This window comes from Mauremys reevesii, linkage group 8 (genome assembly GCF_016161935.1).
Source record: "Mauremys reevesii isolate NIE-2019 linkage group 8, ASM1616193v1, whole genome shotgun sequence".
NCBI classification, from domain to species: Eukaryota; Metazoa; Chordata; order Testudines; family Geoemydidae; genus Mauremys; species Mauremys reevesii.
In genome coordinates this window covers 40,669,035-40,684,629 of record NC_052630.1, presented here as the reverse complement: position 1 = coordinate 40,684,629, position 15,595 = coordinate 40,669,035, and the positions used below count along the sequence as shown (strand labels likewise).

Below are 15,595 nucleotides of genomic sequence, written 5' to 3'. Positions count from 1 at the left end.
GGCAGAGTTAAAAGCCTCTGAAAAATCAACATTTGTACATGTTCAGTAGAGGTTGTTAGAAACTTGCTGCTGAAATCTTGGAACATGCCATCTTCAGTGAGCATGCTCCCACCTCCAGCCCCACAGGGCCACCTCCTTGGCAGTGGATGGTACACAGGCTAAACAGCAGCCCTGGGCCTAAGGAGATGCTCTGCTCTAGGTGCATCTGGTATTCGTAATTCTGTGCTACCCTAAGAAGCAAGCATCATTCTCTCGAGTTGACAGATGGGGCTACACTAGGTTACTCCCAGCAGAGCTGGCAGTAGAACCCAAGTCTTTAATATGACAGGTCTAAAGCCACATGGCCTCTTAGAATCAATGTGCCTAATCCATCCACTTGGCAGTGTTGTCAGTAACCACTAGCCCACACACCCCTCCAAACCCAGGAATAGAATCCTGATTCATAACAGTCTTCTGCTGGGAAAGTGTGTGTCACATCCCCACTGGTGTTTGGGTTACAACTCTTACCTCAAAGGATTAAGGTCTGTGCTGTGGCTCTAACACTGCTAATCCAGGCCATCTGACAGCATGAGAATCACCACTGACCTCTCCTCCTGCTCTGGGCGGATGTCACTGAGCTGGCATACCCTCTCTGGTTTTGTAGTTTCCTTGGGATGGTGTTTTGCCAAAACGGTTTATTTTTATTATTTCTAATTGCCTTTTATTAGGAGCTTTTGCTTCCCACAAAATCCAGGAAGTGGCTGAGATGTGCTGGGGGTAAGGTAGGGGCATCTGGTAGGGCATGCTAGCCTCTCTTACTAGTGCCTGAGAGGGTCAAATAATGGCAAGGGAGGTACACTATGTCTTGAATTCAGAGTACACCACCTAAGAGTGAAAATCCTATCTTAAAAGATAAGCTAACATTTTTAATTTATTTTTTTTTAAATGTAGATTTCCCAGTAAATCATTTTCTCTTTCATGCAGTGTAATATTGTTTTGGCCAATAAATTGTGCCTTGCAATTTGCTAAACTGCGTTTAGCTTTGTAGCATCAGGTTGTCAGCTCAAATACTGGAGCTTTTTCCCTCCCTCTGTATCTGGGAGAGTAATTCCACATTCTTTTAAATGCAGACCCATCCCAATAGACTTCAAACATGAGCCAGATGGAGTGGATTCAGAAAGCCAAAATTCCACATGCAAAGCATTTTGGGAGAACACTGCATAACTCAGCCAAGAGGTCAAAAAAGAGGCACCTGAAAATGGTGCATGTGAATGTGATATCTTGGGTTACTGGACTGACCACATATGGTGATCTACAAAGGAGGGTAAGGGATATGGATGTTTCTATTTCTATTTGAGATCCCTCCTTCTTAATCTGATTTGACTTATTCTCTAGTTGGGTCATATGAGTTTCCTGCTGAATCATCAGTATTTAAAAAGGCAGAATTGGCTTGACTGAATAAGGGCAGAATTGTGCTCTCAGATCACCACTGCGTCTCTCCACGTTCTGCTCTCCTGATATCTATGAAACTGTTGCTGGGAGAACAGAATATTGGAACATGATCTACACGTGAATAGATGGAGCAGAACTTTGCCCTAGGAGGGGAATCCACCAGTCCCTTAGGGTGGGATCTGAGTTACTACTGAGAATTCTTTCCTAGGTGTCTGGCTGGTGAGTCTTGCCCACATGCTCAGGGTTTAACTGATCGCCATATTTGGGATCAGGAAGGAATTTTCTTCCAGGGCAGATTGGCAGAGGCCCTGGGGGTTTTTCGCCTTCCTCTGCAGCATGGGGCACCGGTCACTTGCTGGAGGATTCTCTGCACTTTGGAGTCTTTAAACCATGATTTGAGGACTTCAATGGCTCAGACATAGGTTAGGTTTGTTGTGGGAGTAGGTGGTTGAAATTCTGCAGCCTGTGTTGTGCAGGAGGTCAGACTAGACCAGGGGTCTCAAACACGCAGCCTGTGGGGTTCTTCTGTGTGGCCCGCCAAGCTCCCCACGCCCCCCGCACCCCTCTGCCTACCTCCAGGCAGGACCGGCTCCAGACTCCAGCGCGCCAAGCACGTGCTTGGGGCGGCGTGCCGCGGGAGGGCGGCAGGCGGCTCCGGTGGACCTCCCGCAGGCATGCCTGCAGAGGGTCCGCTGGTCCCGCGGCTCCGGTGGACCTCCCGCAGACGTGCCTGCGGAGGGTCCGTTGGTCCCGCGGCTTCGGTGGAGCATCCGCAGGCGTGCCTGCGGGAGGTCCACCGGAGCCGCGGGACCAGCGGACCCTCCGCAGGCACGTCTGCAGGAGGTCCACCAGAGCCGCGGGACCGGCGACCGCCAGAGCGCCCCCCGCAGCATGCCACCCTGCTTGGGGCGGCGCAATTCCTAGAGCCGCCCCTGCCTCCAGGCCAGGGGTAGGCAAAATACAGCAGCCCGTGGGATTGCCCCCCGTGGTGCCATGAGCCTCATGCCGCTTCCTTAAGCGGCTGGCAGCACGTTCCTTCATGCCGGAGGAGTAGGGGAGGAGGCAGAGGGCTCCTGCGTTGCCTTGCTTCAAGGTACCCCCTCTTCCCCCCCCCCCCGCAGCTCCCATTGGCTGGGAACAGGGAACCATGGCCAATGGGAGCTTTGTGGGAGGTACCTGGAGGAGCAGCAGTGGAGCCCTGTGCCCAACCCCGCTCCCCCAGGGGCCATGGTTCCAGCTGCGTCCTGGAGCGGAGCGGCACAGCGCGGGGCCAGGAGCCTGCCCTGGCCCCGATGCACGCTGCTGCCACCCTGGAGCCGCTCTAGGTAAGCGGTGCTGGGCCAGAGCTCGCACCCCTCCTGCACCCCTCCTGCACCCAACTCCCTGCCCTGAGCCCCCTGTCGCACTCCACACCTCTCCTGCACCCAACTCCCTGCCCGAGCCCCCTGCCACACCCCACACTCCTCCTGCACTCCCTGCCTTGAGCGACCTGCTGCACCCTCCACCCCAACCCCCTGCTGCACCCCTCACTCCTCTTGCACCCCACACACCAACTCCCTGCCCTGAGCCCCTGCCACACCCTGCACCCCTCCTGTACCCCCTGGTGACAGGGAAGGGGCAGTGTTGGGGTGGGGACTCTGGGGAAGGGGGTGGAAAGGGGCAGAGAAGGGGTGGGAAGAGGCAAGGCAGGGGTGGAGGGGTGGAAGGGGTGGAGTGGGGCCCTGATGGAAGGGGTGGAGTGGGGCCGGGGGCAGTGAGGGTGGGGGTGTCAGTGATGCAGCCCTCGGGCCAATGCACTAGACCTTGTGTGGTCCTTGTGGTCATTTGAGTTTGAGACCCTTGGTATAGGAAGAGGAGGTTCCAGCTGGTGGCTTGTTTGATTACTCTGTGTGTGTTGCAGTGACCTGTGGTCTGTCGTTTAACACAATTTCTCAAAATAAGCAAGTGGTGGCAATGGTTTCAGGCAGTGGTTTCAGGCTGCTCTTTTTCAGGAGAAGAAATTGTACTGGCCATGTCACTAACCGTGAAATTCAGAAGGATTTAACAGAATTTGAATCTTGAGTCTCTTTGAAGAACATAAGAACGGCCATACTGGGTCAGACCAAAGGTCCATCTAGTCCAGTGACCTGTCTTCTGACAGGGGCCCTATTCTAGGTGCCCCAGAGGGAATGAACAGAACAGGTAATCATCAAGTGATCCATCCCCTGTTGCCCGCTCCCAGCTTCTGACAAACAGAGGCTAGGGACACCATCCCTGACCATCCTGGCTAATAGCCATTGATGGACCTATCCTCCATGAATTTATCTAGTTCTTTTTTGAACCCTGTTATAATCCTGGCCTTCACAACATCCTCTGGCAAAGAGTTCCCCAGTTTGACTGTGAGTTGTGTGAAGAAATACGTCCTTTTCTTTGTTTTAAATCTGCTGCCTATTAATTTCATTTGGTGACTCCTAGTTCTTGTGTTATGAGAAGGAGTAAATAACACTTTCTTGTTTACTTTTTCCACACCAGTCATGATTTTACAGACCTCTATCATATCCCCCCTTAGTCTCCTCTTTTCCAAGCTGAAAAGTCCCAATCTTATTAATCTCTCCTCATATGGCAGCCGTTCCATGCTCCTTATCATTTTTGTTACCCTTTTCTGTACCTTTTTGAATTCCAGTGTATCTATTTTGAGATGGGGCGACCATATCTGCATGCAGTATTCAAGAGGTGAGCATAGCTTGGATTTATATAGAGGCAATATGATATTTTCTGTCTTATTATTTATCCCTTTCTTAATGATTCCCAATATTCTGTTCACTTTTTTGATTGCCGCTGCACATTGAGTGAATGTTTTCAGAGAACTATCCACAATGACTCCAAGATCTTTCTTGAAAGGTAACAGCTAATTTACACCCCATCATTTTGTATGATGGGATTATGTTTTCCAATGTGCATTACTTTGTGTTTGCAACACTGAATTTCATCTGCCATTTTGTTGCCCGGTCACCCAGTTTTGTGAGATCCCTTTGTAGGGCTTCACAGTCTGCTTTGGACTTAACTTGGACATTGCTTACCCTGGATGGTAGTTTACAGGATGATCTTCTTCTTTGCAGAACCTACACACACAGAGCCTGAACTTCCTGATCCAGCTCACTCAGTTATGGTGTCATGGACTCAGCAATGGTTGACTCTTTAGATTGCAACAGTGAGAGTGTGTCTGATTGCAAAATGTCTCAGCTTCCATGAAGTCAGAGTTAGTCCTGTGCAGTTGGGTGTGATATTAGAGGAGTTAGATATGTTCATTGTAGATGGCTGTACGTGGGAAGGGGAAGGAAATTTATTTTGGTGGTGAAGAGTCTATGAGTGTTAAGTTTCGGTGGAGGACATGTGACCCGAGGTCCCTTTCAAGAGTATCCAGCCTTGAGATTTCTTGGCAAGTTCCTGGAGTTTTATGATTATGTTGATAATAGAAAATGCACACTAGCAACCTTCATTCTAGGAGAGAGAGAGAGAGAGAGAGAGAGAGAGAGTGTGTGTGTGTGTGGGGTTAGGCCCACATTCTGTCTGCTTCTGCAGCCGGCATGTAAAAGAAAGGCACTAAGCGTATTCTGCCACTCTTACCCATCCTGAATAATACCTTACTCTACTGGCTTTCCCATTGCTTTAACTGAGTGTGTGTGTGTAATGAGGTTGTACCCAAGGTGAACAAAGGTGGCAGAATTGAGCCCATAGGTTGTAAAATGCTGTAGGATCCTTCTGGATGAAAAGCATTATAGAACAGCAAGGTATTATCTGGGTTTATTAATTGTATTTCGATAGCAGTTGGGAACTCCAATCGAGGATGAGTGCTCCATTTTGGACAGACAAGTAACAAAGAGGGTCCTGTCTGTGACTCCATGTTAAGGCTGTTACAGTGCTTGAGGAGTTCACACTTGATTCTCGGTTGGTGAAATATAAGTATAGAACACACAACCACTTTGGAGTTTGTGCCCTGGTTTGTGACAGTCTGCCCTGACGTTGGCACCCACGTTCATGAGCCACTGCAGACTGCCTAACACTGGAGTAGTCGTGGCAGGATTTACATGCCATGGGTCAATTGGATTTATCAATCATAACCCAGTGCTGTTAAAAGTTTAAACTTGCTATTGAGAGTTTAGATGTCATATGATGGGTTTCAGACAAAAGACCTCCAACAGCTATGCTTGCAGAGGGGAACTGAGAGCTTTGCTCATAAGTTTTGACAAGGCATCCAAGGACCTTCCTGCCCCAGAAGCTGTAGAAGCCACTGCAGTGTTAGCATTTATATAGCAATTTGAAAAGTATTTATAGTTATTACTGTTCCGTGTACTGAGAGTTAGGTATATGTTGGTACCTGCTGTATGTCACTGACCAAAGGCTGGTCCTGTAGAGAGTTGCCTCTGTAATTGTTACCATGTCTACTTACTATGCTGCTGATCCCCTGCTGTACACTGCCCCTCCATGCCAATGTACATCCCTTGCCTCCTCCAGGTCCCCCTAACAGCTGCATGATACCGCTGTGCACACACCACAAGCCGGATGCCCACACCATCCAAAATGCATCCCTGTCATTGCAGTACTTTCCAGCTGAATGCCTTCTCCAAGGGCACACACACCCCAGTCTGTTAATGCCACTCATACCAACCAATATGACATTTATCCTGGGCAAAATAATGGAACAGTCGATACAGGTCTTTACATTTCCACCTTTTAGCTCTTTACCATTAATACCAATCAAATGGGTCTTGTCAAATAAACTTGATATCATGCTTTGACAAGATCACAGGTCTTGTTTAAAAATGGAAATTGCTGACATAATATACTTTGGCTTCTATTGGGCATTTGACTTAGTACCACACAACATTCTGATGAAAAACTCACTATATAAATAAGAAAGCATAAAATTGCTGCTGGTAAGATTTGCCGCTGACAGAAAGTTTGTTGGAGTTGGTGAATAATGATGAGTCCAAGTCACAGATACACAGTGAGCTGGATTGCTTTGTTGGGTGTGTGCAGTCAAACAACATGTGTTTTAATACAGCCAAATGCAAGGTCATACATGCATCCAGAGACAAAGAATGCAGGCCATACCTACAGAACGGGGGACTGTGTCCTGGGAAGGACATAGGGGGCATGATGGAAATCAGCTGAACATGAAGTCACAGTGCCTAAAAAGATTGCCTAGTTGAGAACCACCTCACTCTGAGCTGTATGGCCACAGCTGGGACCAGCAGAAGTGCTTGAGCTGGAGTCCTGTTGGTAGAGCCGAGTGGGATGCTGGCAATGTGTTCTCTGGGAAGGCCCGCACCTCCCCGATGTGAAGTAGCCACAGTTTGGATCTACAAGGCTATCCCAGGAATGTGAAAACTTATGAGGATTGCAAGGGTGAGAAATTGCAGGGGGAGTTTGATAAATCTAATAATTAAATAACCAACTGAATGCAGGCTCCCAGGGTGATGCTGCAGCAAGAAAGGCTAACATGGTATTTAGACATATAAGCAAACAGATAGCAAGTAAGAACAGGAAGGTTACATTAAATAAATGTGGAGGTGTGAGACCATTTCTGGATCCTGTGTCCATTTCTGGGGGCCACACTTCAAAAAGGATTTTGAAAAATTGAAAGTTCAAAGAAGGGCTCCAAAAATGAATCCAGGACTGGAACCTGCCTTGCAGTCCTGCTGTGAGGAGCTCTTACTAAAGAAGTAACAAAGAGAAGGTAAAGAGGTGACTTGCTTATGATCTGTAAGTACCAACATACAGAGGAGTGTGACAGACCCAGACCAGTGGGGTACAGGAGTCTGGTAGAGGGCAAATATACTGGTCACTGGATGAGTAGTTTTCTGTTCCCTGAGTGACCAGAGCAGGGGCTGCACAAGAGTAATCAGGAACCTGCTAGAACCAATTAAGGCAGACAGGCTGATTAGAACACCTGCAGCCAATCAAGGCAGGCTAATCAGGGCACCTGGGGTTAAAAAGGAGCTCACTTCAGTTTGTGGTGGGTGTGTGAGGAGCTGGGAGCAAGAGGTGCAAGGAGCTGAGAGTGAGAGGGTGTGCAGCTGGAGGACTAAGGAATACAAGCGTTATCAGACACCAGGAGGAAGGTCCAGTGGTGAGGATAAAGAAGGTGTTTGGAGGAGGCCATGGGGAAGTAGCCCAGGGAGTTGTAGCTGTCATGCAGCTGTTACAGGACGCACTATAGACAGCTGCAATCCACAGGGCCCTGGGCTGGAACCCGGAGTAGAGGGCGGGCCCGGGTTCCCCCCAAACCTCCGAACTCCTGATCAGACACAGGAGGAGTTGAGCCAGACTGTGGGTTCCACTAGAGTGGAAGATCACTGAGGTGTGCAAATCTGCCAATAAGCGCAGGACCCACCAAGGTAGAGGAGGAACTTTGTCACAGGAGATACCTGATATCAGAAAGCAGCAGACAAACACGGCTACTCCTCTGATACCTGATATCAGAAGGCTTTTTATTCTAGCAGCCAAAGGCATAATAAGTTCCAGTGGCTGGACACTGAAGCCAGCCAATTTCAAAAAGGAAATAAGGTGTATATTTTTAACAGTGGGGATAATTAACCATGGCAACGGATTACCAATCTGGGGCTTGTCCATCACTTGATGGTGATTTAAATCAAGTTTGGATGGCTCTTTCTACAACTGTGACTCAGACTCATTTAATCACTAGCTTTTGGGCTCAGTGCAGGAATCATTGGATGAGATACTCTGGCATGGGTTATGTGTGGGTGTCATGGATCCACAGGATCTGTGCTATGCCTCACCTTAACAGTCCCTGGAGGAACCCCTTCAGTGTACCAGATCCCCACAAGAGACCGAACTCTTCCTTACACACAGGCCACACAGCCTCAACCACAGCAGGACTGATCCTCTGGGCTCAAGCACTCGTTTCACACTGAGAGTGCTGCCCAGTGAGTCCCACTGAGCTACACTCCTGGTCAGGGATGTGTAAACTGTTCAGGGACCCATGCACCTCAGCAAGTATTTGCAGTGACACCCGGAAGCCTTTTCAAACACAGAGTCATTTTTGTTAGTCAACTGGATATAACTTCAGAAAGTCCTCGTGTTAGCAGAGAGACGCAACCGTTAAGACACAGTCCATCCTGCTCAAGCTAGCGCTTTACTCAACTAGGCCGCTGTGGAATCCATATCTGTCCCTCTCCGTCTGTTTCTTTGTCAGTCCCAAGTGAGAGCTGCTGAGTCTCTCCAAAAGCCAATGTTTATCCCAGATATCTGACCCCTTTTGGTCCAGTCTCATCCTCCTGCAGACTCATGCTGAGTTTATAGAATCATAGAATATTAGGGTTGGAAGAGACCTCAGGAGGTCATCTAGTCCAACCCCTGCTCAAAGCAGGACCAACACCAACTAAATCATCCCAGCTAGGGCTTTGTCAAGCCGGGCCTTAAAAACCTCTAAGGAAGGAGATTCCACACCTCCCTAAGTAACTCATTCCAGTGCTTCACCACCCTCCTAGTGAAATAGTGTTTCCTAATATCCAACCTAGACCTCTCACATTGCAACTTGAGACCATTACTCCTTGTTCTGTCATCTGCCACCACTGAGAACAGCTGAGCTCCATCCTCTTTGGAACCCCTCTTCAAGTAGTTGAAAGCTGCTATCAAATCCCCCCTCAGTCTTTTCTTGTGCAGACTAAACAAGCCCAGTTCCCTCAGGCTCTCCTCATAAGGCATGTGCTCCAGCCCCCTCATCATTTTCATTGCCCTCTGCTGGACTCTCTCCAATTTGTCCACATCCCTTCTGTAGTGTGGGACCAAAACTGGACACAATACTCCAGATGTGGCCTCACCAGTACTGAATAGAGGGGAATATTCACTTCCCTTAATTTGCTGGCAGTGCTCCTACTAATGTTCACATGAGTTCACATGATTCACCTTCCAGTTTCCTATTGGTAGAGGCCAGTTGTACAGTCCTTGGGCTCCCATTGTCTGTCTGGATGCTCCATTGATTTTGGTGTGTTTCAGCCAAACCTTTATTGACCCATTTATACCATCACTGACAGCTCTGAGACATGCACACTTCATGTCTTCTGCTCTGCCCAGGGAGCATTTAACCCCTTTGCACCCACTAGCAATCCCTAGTCAAGTTGCATGTGTGTATCAAGTAGGTCACACCATACACATCATTCATTACACATATTACAGAAAATTCCCAATTTGTCACAGCGGGAGGTCAGACTGGGTGGTCATTCTAGATCCTTCTGCCATTAATATTTATGAACAGAGCCAACTCTTGTATAATAACAGAGGAACTACGGCCCAAGATCCAAAAGGGGTCAGATGTCTGTGTTCTGGGCAGTGGAGGATGATGTGTCCTATTTTCTGCCAGTTTCATAGCTGAGAAAATGTAATTAGATAATGAAGCAGTTCAGTTCTTTGGCAGGATCTGTGCCCGAGGTCCTTCTGAGTATGGGAGCATGTATGGTGACAGAGGCATGGAAGAGGCAGAGCTGGTGCATGACAGTCATAGCATCAAGGCAATCTAGTACAATCATGGAGTTTTACTCAACACACTTGGCAATTTTAAGGAACTCACACAGAGATCAACAATAGCAGCACTCATAAAGGGCTTCAGAGCAGTGGAAGGACTGCTGTGTATCCAGCATCATCAGAGCTGGGAGCTCCATGTCTGCCTGGCACCTGACCTGAGAGGCAGTGCTATGTCAAACTCCAAAGTTAACAACCTAAGGAAATGTTGGTTGTACACATGCACATCAGTGTGTGAAAAGTGCCAGCAGGGAGCCACTGTTGTCAGTGTGCACAGGGCAAAATGTCAGGCAGGGTTTACAGAACCTCCATTGATTTCAGTGAGCATTTTGCCTGAGTAGGGACTTATGTTATGAATGCAGAATTTTACCTATAGACGGTACAATGAAGTGAGATGAAAGTGGCAATATAAATTCTTGAAACCAGAACTTCTATCATATGTAACCACAAGGACCCCACCATGGGTCGGCAACAGGGCTCAGGCCAGGGACCTTCAGCTCCTCAACACAAACCTGTGCCACTTGAGCCAAAGGAGTGAGTGTTATCCTGTGTGTAGCCCAGCCACTAGTGGGGGACATGACACAATTGTGACACAGCTGTCTGCTAGATAGCAGTGGGATGTTAGAGATCAGGAGTTCTGGGTTGTGTTCTGGCTTGGGGAGGGGGAGTATTGTCCAGTGGTTAGAGCTGTGGTTACAGTCAGGATAGCCATCTTAGATCTGGCATGTTCATTCTGCAAGACATTGTACCTAAGCGGATGAGACTTGGTCTGCCATATTAGAGAATCGGATTCTGCTCCCTGCATCGACCTTGTGCAACCGCTCAGTCAACTCATTTGTACAATAGGGGAAATGATACTTGCCACTGACCTAGAGTCTATGGCCATGCTTGGTAATAAGGGCTTGAAGTGGGTAGCAATGTGCACACTGGAAGAACAGACTTTAGAACTTATGGCCTCCTGGCTCCCAGCCCAGGGCCCTTTCCCCTAAGACAGTGGTTTTCTACCTGAGGTCCACGGACCTCTGCAGGTCCATAGACTATGTCTAAGATTTCCAAAGCACCTCCATTCGAAATTTCTAGGGATCCACAAATGAAAAAAGGTTGAAAACCACTGCACTAAGTCAAAGGGCACTTTGAGGGCAAATCTCAGTCTCTCTCTGTGTCCACTCTGTGGAACATCACCCAGCCCGGTGGTGCTGCAGGATGGGTCGGAGGCCTGCCTATAATCATATGTTTTAGCACTAGATGTCTCTGTGCTGTATTAAAAGTTCCATAAAGGAGAGTGGTCATGGGTGGTGCGTGAACCACTGGCTGGGGAAGGCTAGCTCTCAGCCCCCCTCTTCTGCCCACTCCTCCCACTGTGGCCACCACACCCTGCCCCAGGCTAGCACCCCCAGCCCTGGAGCACTGGGAGGGAACACAGGCAGGGTGGCCCTACCAGCCCCTGGAGCCAGGCCACAGAGCGGAAGCAGAAGCAGGAGCCCTGGGGGTGGAGCATGGGTGCGACCATGCATGACTATTTGGGGAGGCATAGCCTCCTCAGCCTATGGTACCCGCTGCCCAAGGGAGTGATCTCTCAGAGAGACTAGAGATGAAAGTGGCTTGTTTTGTCTAGGGCTTCTTGTTCTCTCTGTGGCTGCTAGTTAAGAACAACAACAGGAAGTCCCCTCTTCTCGCCCCAGAAAGGGGTCCTGAAGAATAATTAGGCAGCAGATGTCTGTCTAGTGAAGGCATTTCTAACTGTCAGGGTGTGCCATTCAGGCTAGCAATAATGCAAGCTCCAAGCACATTGTGACTAAGGGCCTGAATTTGGAAAGTGCTAATGGCAGTAAAATCACAGCTCTCTCTCAATTTCCTAGGAAGTGTCCAGAAATCTCACCAGAGAGAACATGGATGCAACACGGAATGTGGATGCAATTTGGAGTGAGCCAAAAACAAGGGACAAGGAAAACTGTTCCAGCAGTATCTCCAACAGCCTTCCTGATATCCGGAGCTCCCTGCAGAGGGATGCGGCAGCTGCGTACACCCACACTGAGGTAAGGCCAGCTGCCTTCTCCTGGCTACACATGGAAGTCCCAGGAGCCCCGTTCCAGTTCAAGAGTACTCAGTGCCGCTGGTGCAGGCAATGCTCAGCAGTAGGACTGGCGAAAGGTGCTGAGGGAGAAATGTACTGGAGCTGCAGGGCTAACTTTGAACATCAGGGTTGGAAGTTGGTGGACTTAGGCATCCTCACATGGCAATATGTGGTGAGAGTTGCATCCCCTCGTTGTCCTGGTGCCTGTAGGTGTCAGGACAGAACAGCTGCTTCCCCATGGAGCCCCCCTCCTCTGCCACCACACACCAGGCATGTCCTTGGCTGGGGCACATCTTGTCCAGGCTCAGGTTCCTTGACCTTTTCATGTCAAGCTCAGGCCTCTCCGGGTGGTCAGTCCCCACTCTGCCATGCAGTGTCCCCCTTACAGGCTGGGAGGGAGTCACCAGCAGCAACACACTGCACTGTGGCTTTAGGCCCTGGGGAGAGGAGCTGGCTTGGTGGCTCTGGAGACTTACTGTCATAGAGCAAGACAGGTAGCACTGCAGGCTTACCCTGCATGTGAGCCTGAGCTCTCACCCGAGGACAGCGGGGTTCCACTTCCATGACTCATTGCGTGCTCGACCTCTGCTCAGACGGGATCCACTGGAGAGGAGCTGATGAGGCCTCATTGGCATACATATCTGATTTTACCATGAGCACCAAACAGCCTCCAGCTGTTTCCTGCCGGTCTGAGGTGGGTTAGCATGGACAGGCTGGCAGGGGCTGGCTCCATCCCTCCCTTCTCTTCCCTGCAGAGCTGTTTTCCCACTCACCTTCGTCAGGACTGTAACTGGCACAGCTGCTCAGAGCTGTGGGATCAGACCCATAAGGCACTCGGCAGCGCCATGGGCACCATGACTTGGAGGCATGCGCTGAAGGTGCTTCAGCTGCTAGGCCCAGTAAACACCCAGAGCCATGACTGAGGGGAGTGGGTATTTTACTAGGGCTGGCAGGAAAGGGAAGGGTTGAAAACACCCTGGGTGCCATGGCTTCAGCTGTTACAATTCAAGATAAAACAGTAGAATTCGTGGCTTGGCCCTGGGGACACCCAGCTGAAAGTTCAGGCCCTCTTGTGCCTGGGGTGCCCTCTCCAGTCTCATCCTTTAGGATAGGCAATCAGGTGCAGATGCCTTCCCCAGGATCACCCCATGGCGTTTCTTGTTGGGGCCCCTCTAGTTACAACAGCACTTCCTGCACAGTTGCTGCTAGCGGCTGCTCCAGCCAGAGCAACTGTTAGACTACTAGGCCTGATGTATAATTGAGATGGAATATATGGGCCAAAGGTGTTACTGCATGCCAGTCCCTCTCCAGTGTTAAACCAGGTCTGGGTTGGGATACCTGCTCAGTGCCATGGCAAACACTCCACTACACAGCCTTTAAACCTCTTCTTACAGAGAAAGGACAGAAGTAGAACCAGGCAAAGCATTTGAAATGTAGAGTATTGAGTCAGGCTTCCAGTGTAACAATTGGTCTTGTCCCTTTCCCTTTAGCTGGAGTGAGCTTTAGAAGGAAAAGCCCCTTGTTGGAGTGTCTCTTAGATGGGATCCAAGATGGTAGGAACTGTCCTTTTGGGGAAGAGAGAAGCAGTTAGCTGAGAGTGGCTGGCACTGCTATTACAGTCTGATCCTGTTTCATCCCAGGTGGCGGCTGGGATTCAGCCACAGCTGGTGAAGGTGGTGATATCATCTAGGTTCCTCCCTGGCCTGGTCGGGTCAGGACTCCTCTCAGGATTAGCACAAAGAAGGGCCAGGCCCAGGAGATGGTGGGGGTGGCAGCCACGATGGTGAAGCTCGCTCCAGTAACTTCTCTCTGGTTTTTGCCCCTCTTTCTGTAAGGAATCCCAATGGGAGTGGCGGGTGGAACATCCCATCCCCTCGTTATTTTGTTCACCAGTTAGGCCTAATATCAGGCACACCAATTTTGGTGTTTAACAAGCATAACTTCTTCTGTCTTTGGCTTATATCAACGTGGCCTTTTGTATCAGACTAATGCAGTGTCTCTGTCTGGTTCTCTTGCACCTGTTGTGGCAAATTGCTGGCACTACTAAGATGGGTCCCGCACTTTCTCTTCTTGTGGGCAGTGTTCAGGGCGCCATTTCTCACCCCTGATCTGGGGTATTAACTGTCCCACTAGTATCCCAGAGAAGGGGAGTGGAGAGGAAGGGACCCTGGGCCCGCCCTCTACTCCGTGTCCCAGCCCAGGGGCCCTAGGGATAGCAGCAAACCACTTGAACTAGTGACTCCTTCCCCTGGGCTACTTCCCTCTCCAGCCCTTTAGCTTGTGGGGCTTCCTGCCCTCTCTCTGCTTGGGCAAGGTTTCTCCCAACCCTTTGTGTCTGTGGAGTCCCTCTGCTCTATACAAGCCGGGTTTCCCTTCACCTAGGGTCTTGGTCTTCTGGCCCGTCACAGCACTTCTCCAAACTCTCCTCTGCTTCCCTCCAAACTGCTCTCTGCTCCAACACCAAACCACTCTGCTTCAACTCCTCCAACTGTCTGACTGAAGCAGGAGGTTTTTATCAGGTGACTGGCTTCAGGTGCTCTAATTAAACTGTAGCAGCCTCTCTTCCCTCTACAGGAATGAGGCTCTCATCATCCTGGGGCTTACATATCTCTCCTTTCTATCACTCTCCTGCTGCCCTCTGGCCATGCTGTATAACACTGTTTAGAACATTCTTTATTGAAAATAACTTGACCTACTTTCCATGGTAAATTCCTAAGCAGGCAAAAGTTATAGACCAATTGTCCCAAAAGGCCCGCAGTCATCCCTGGCTACATACCATTGATTCAGGCCCAGGCAAAGGAGACTGCCCCCTTGCTAGGCTGATCCCCAGAGCTTTAGCTTCCTTCTGGATCCTGGGGCTCCCAGGCCAGCTGCTGGCTCTGTGTTGTGGAGAGTCCCCTGCAGGCCCCTTTTGCTCAGCTCTCTGGCTGCAGGCCCTCTCGGCTCTGTCTCTGCTCTGCACTCAGCAGCATCCTGCTGAAGGGCTGCTGTTTGCAGCCTGCTCTGCACGCAGCTGCTCCCATCTCTGCCTTGACCAGCTCACCCTGCAGCCCCACAGAGAATCTCCAGCACCTGCTTCCCACCCCAACCCAGCATCCCTCACAACCCCTCCAGCGCCTACTTCCTGCCCCTCTCAGCTCCTCACACAACCCCTCCAGTGCCTGCTTCCTGCCCCTCCCCACACAACCCCTCCAGCACCTCCTTCCTGCCTCTCCCTGTTCCCCACACAACCCTTCCAGCATCTTCTTCCTGGGTCCTGAATATTCCTGGAGCATGGGCACCACGGACCCATATACCTCACCGACTGTGCTCTAGCGCCTGCTTCCTGCGCCCTCCCTGCTCCCCACCAAACCTCTCCCCAGCATGGTTCCTGCCCCTCCCTGCTCCCCACACAACCCTCACAGCACCTGCTTCCCTCGCCTCCCAGCTCCCCACACAACCCCTCCAGCGCCTGCTTCCTGCCCCTCGCTGCCCCCCCCACAATCCCTCCAGCATCTTCTTCCTGCCCCCTCCCCACACAACCCCTCATGGGCGCCAGGTTTATATAATTTTTGGTGGTGCCCAGAA

The 15,595-nt window shown here is 50.2% G+C and overlaps 1 protein-coding gene across 1 annotated transcript in view; it reads left to right on the top strand.

Moving 5' to 3' along the window:
• The window catches only part of OLFML2B (olfactomedin like 2B), a 110,442-nt gene that overhangs the window by 69,801 nt on the left and 25,046 nt on the right, over window positions 1-15,595 (top strand). Inside the window, exon 4 of the mRNA XM_039484784.1 lies at window positions 11,814-11,990. Within this exon, the coding sequence (XP_039340718.1) occupies window positions 11,814-11,990 (177 nt within the window). The remainder of the gene's footprint in view (window positions 1-11,813; window positions 11,991-15,595) is intronic.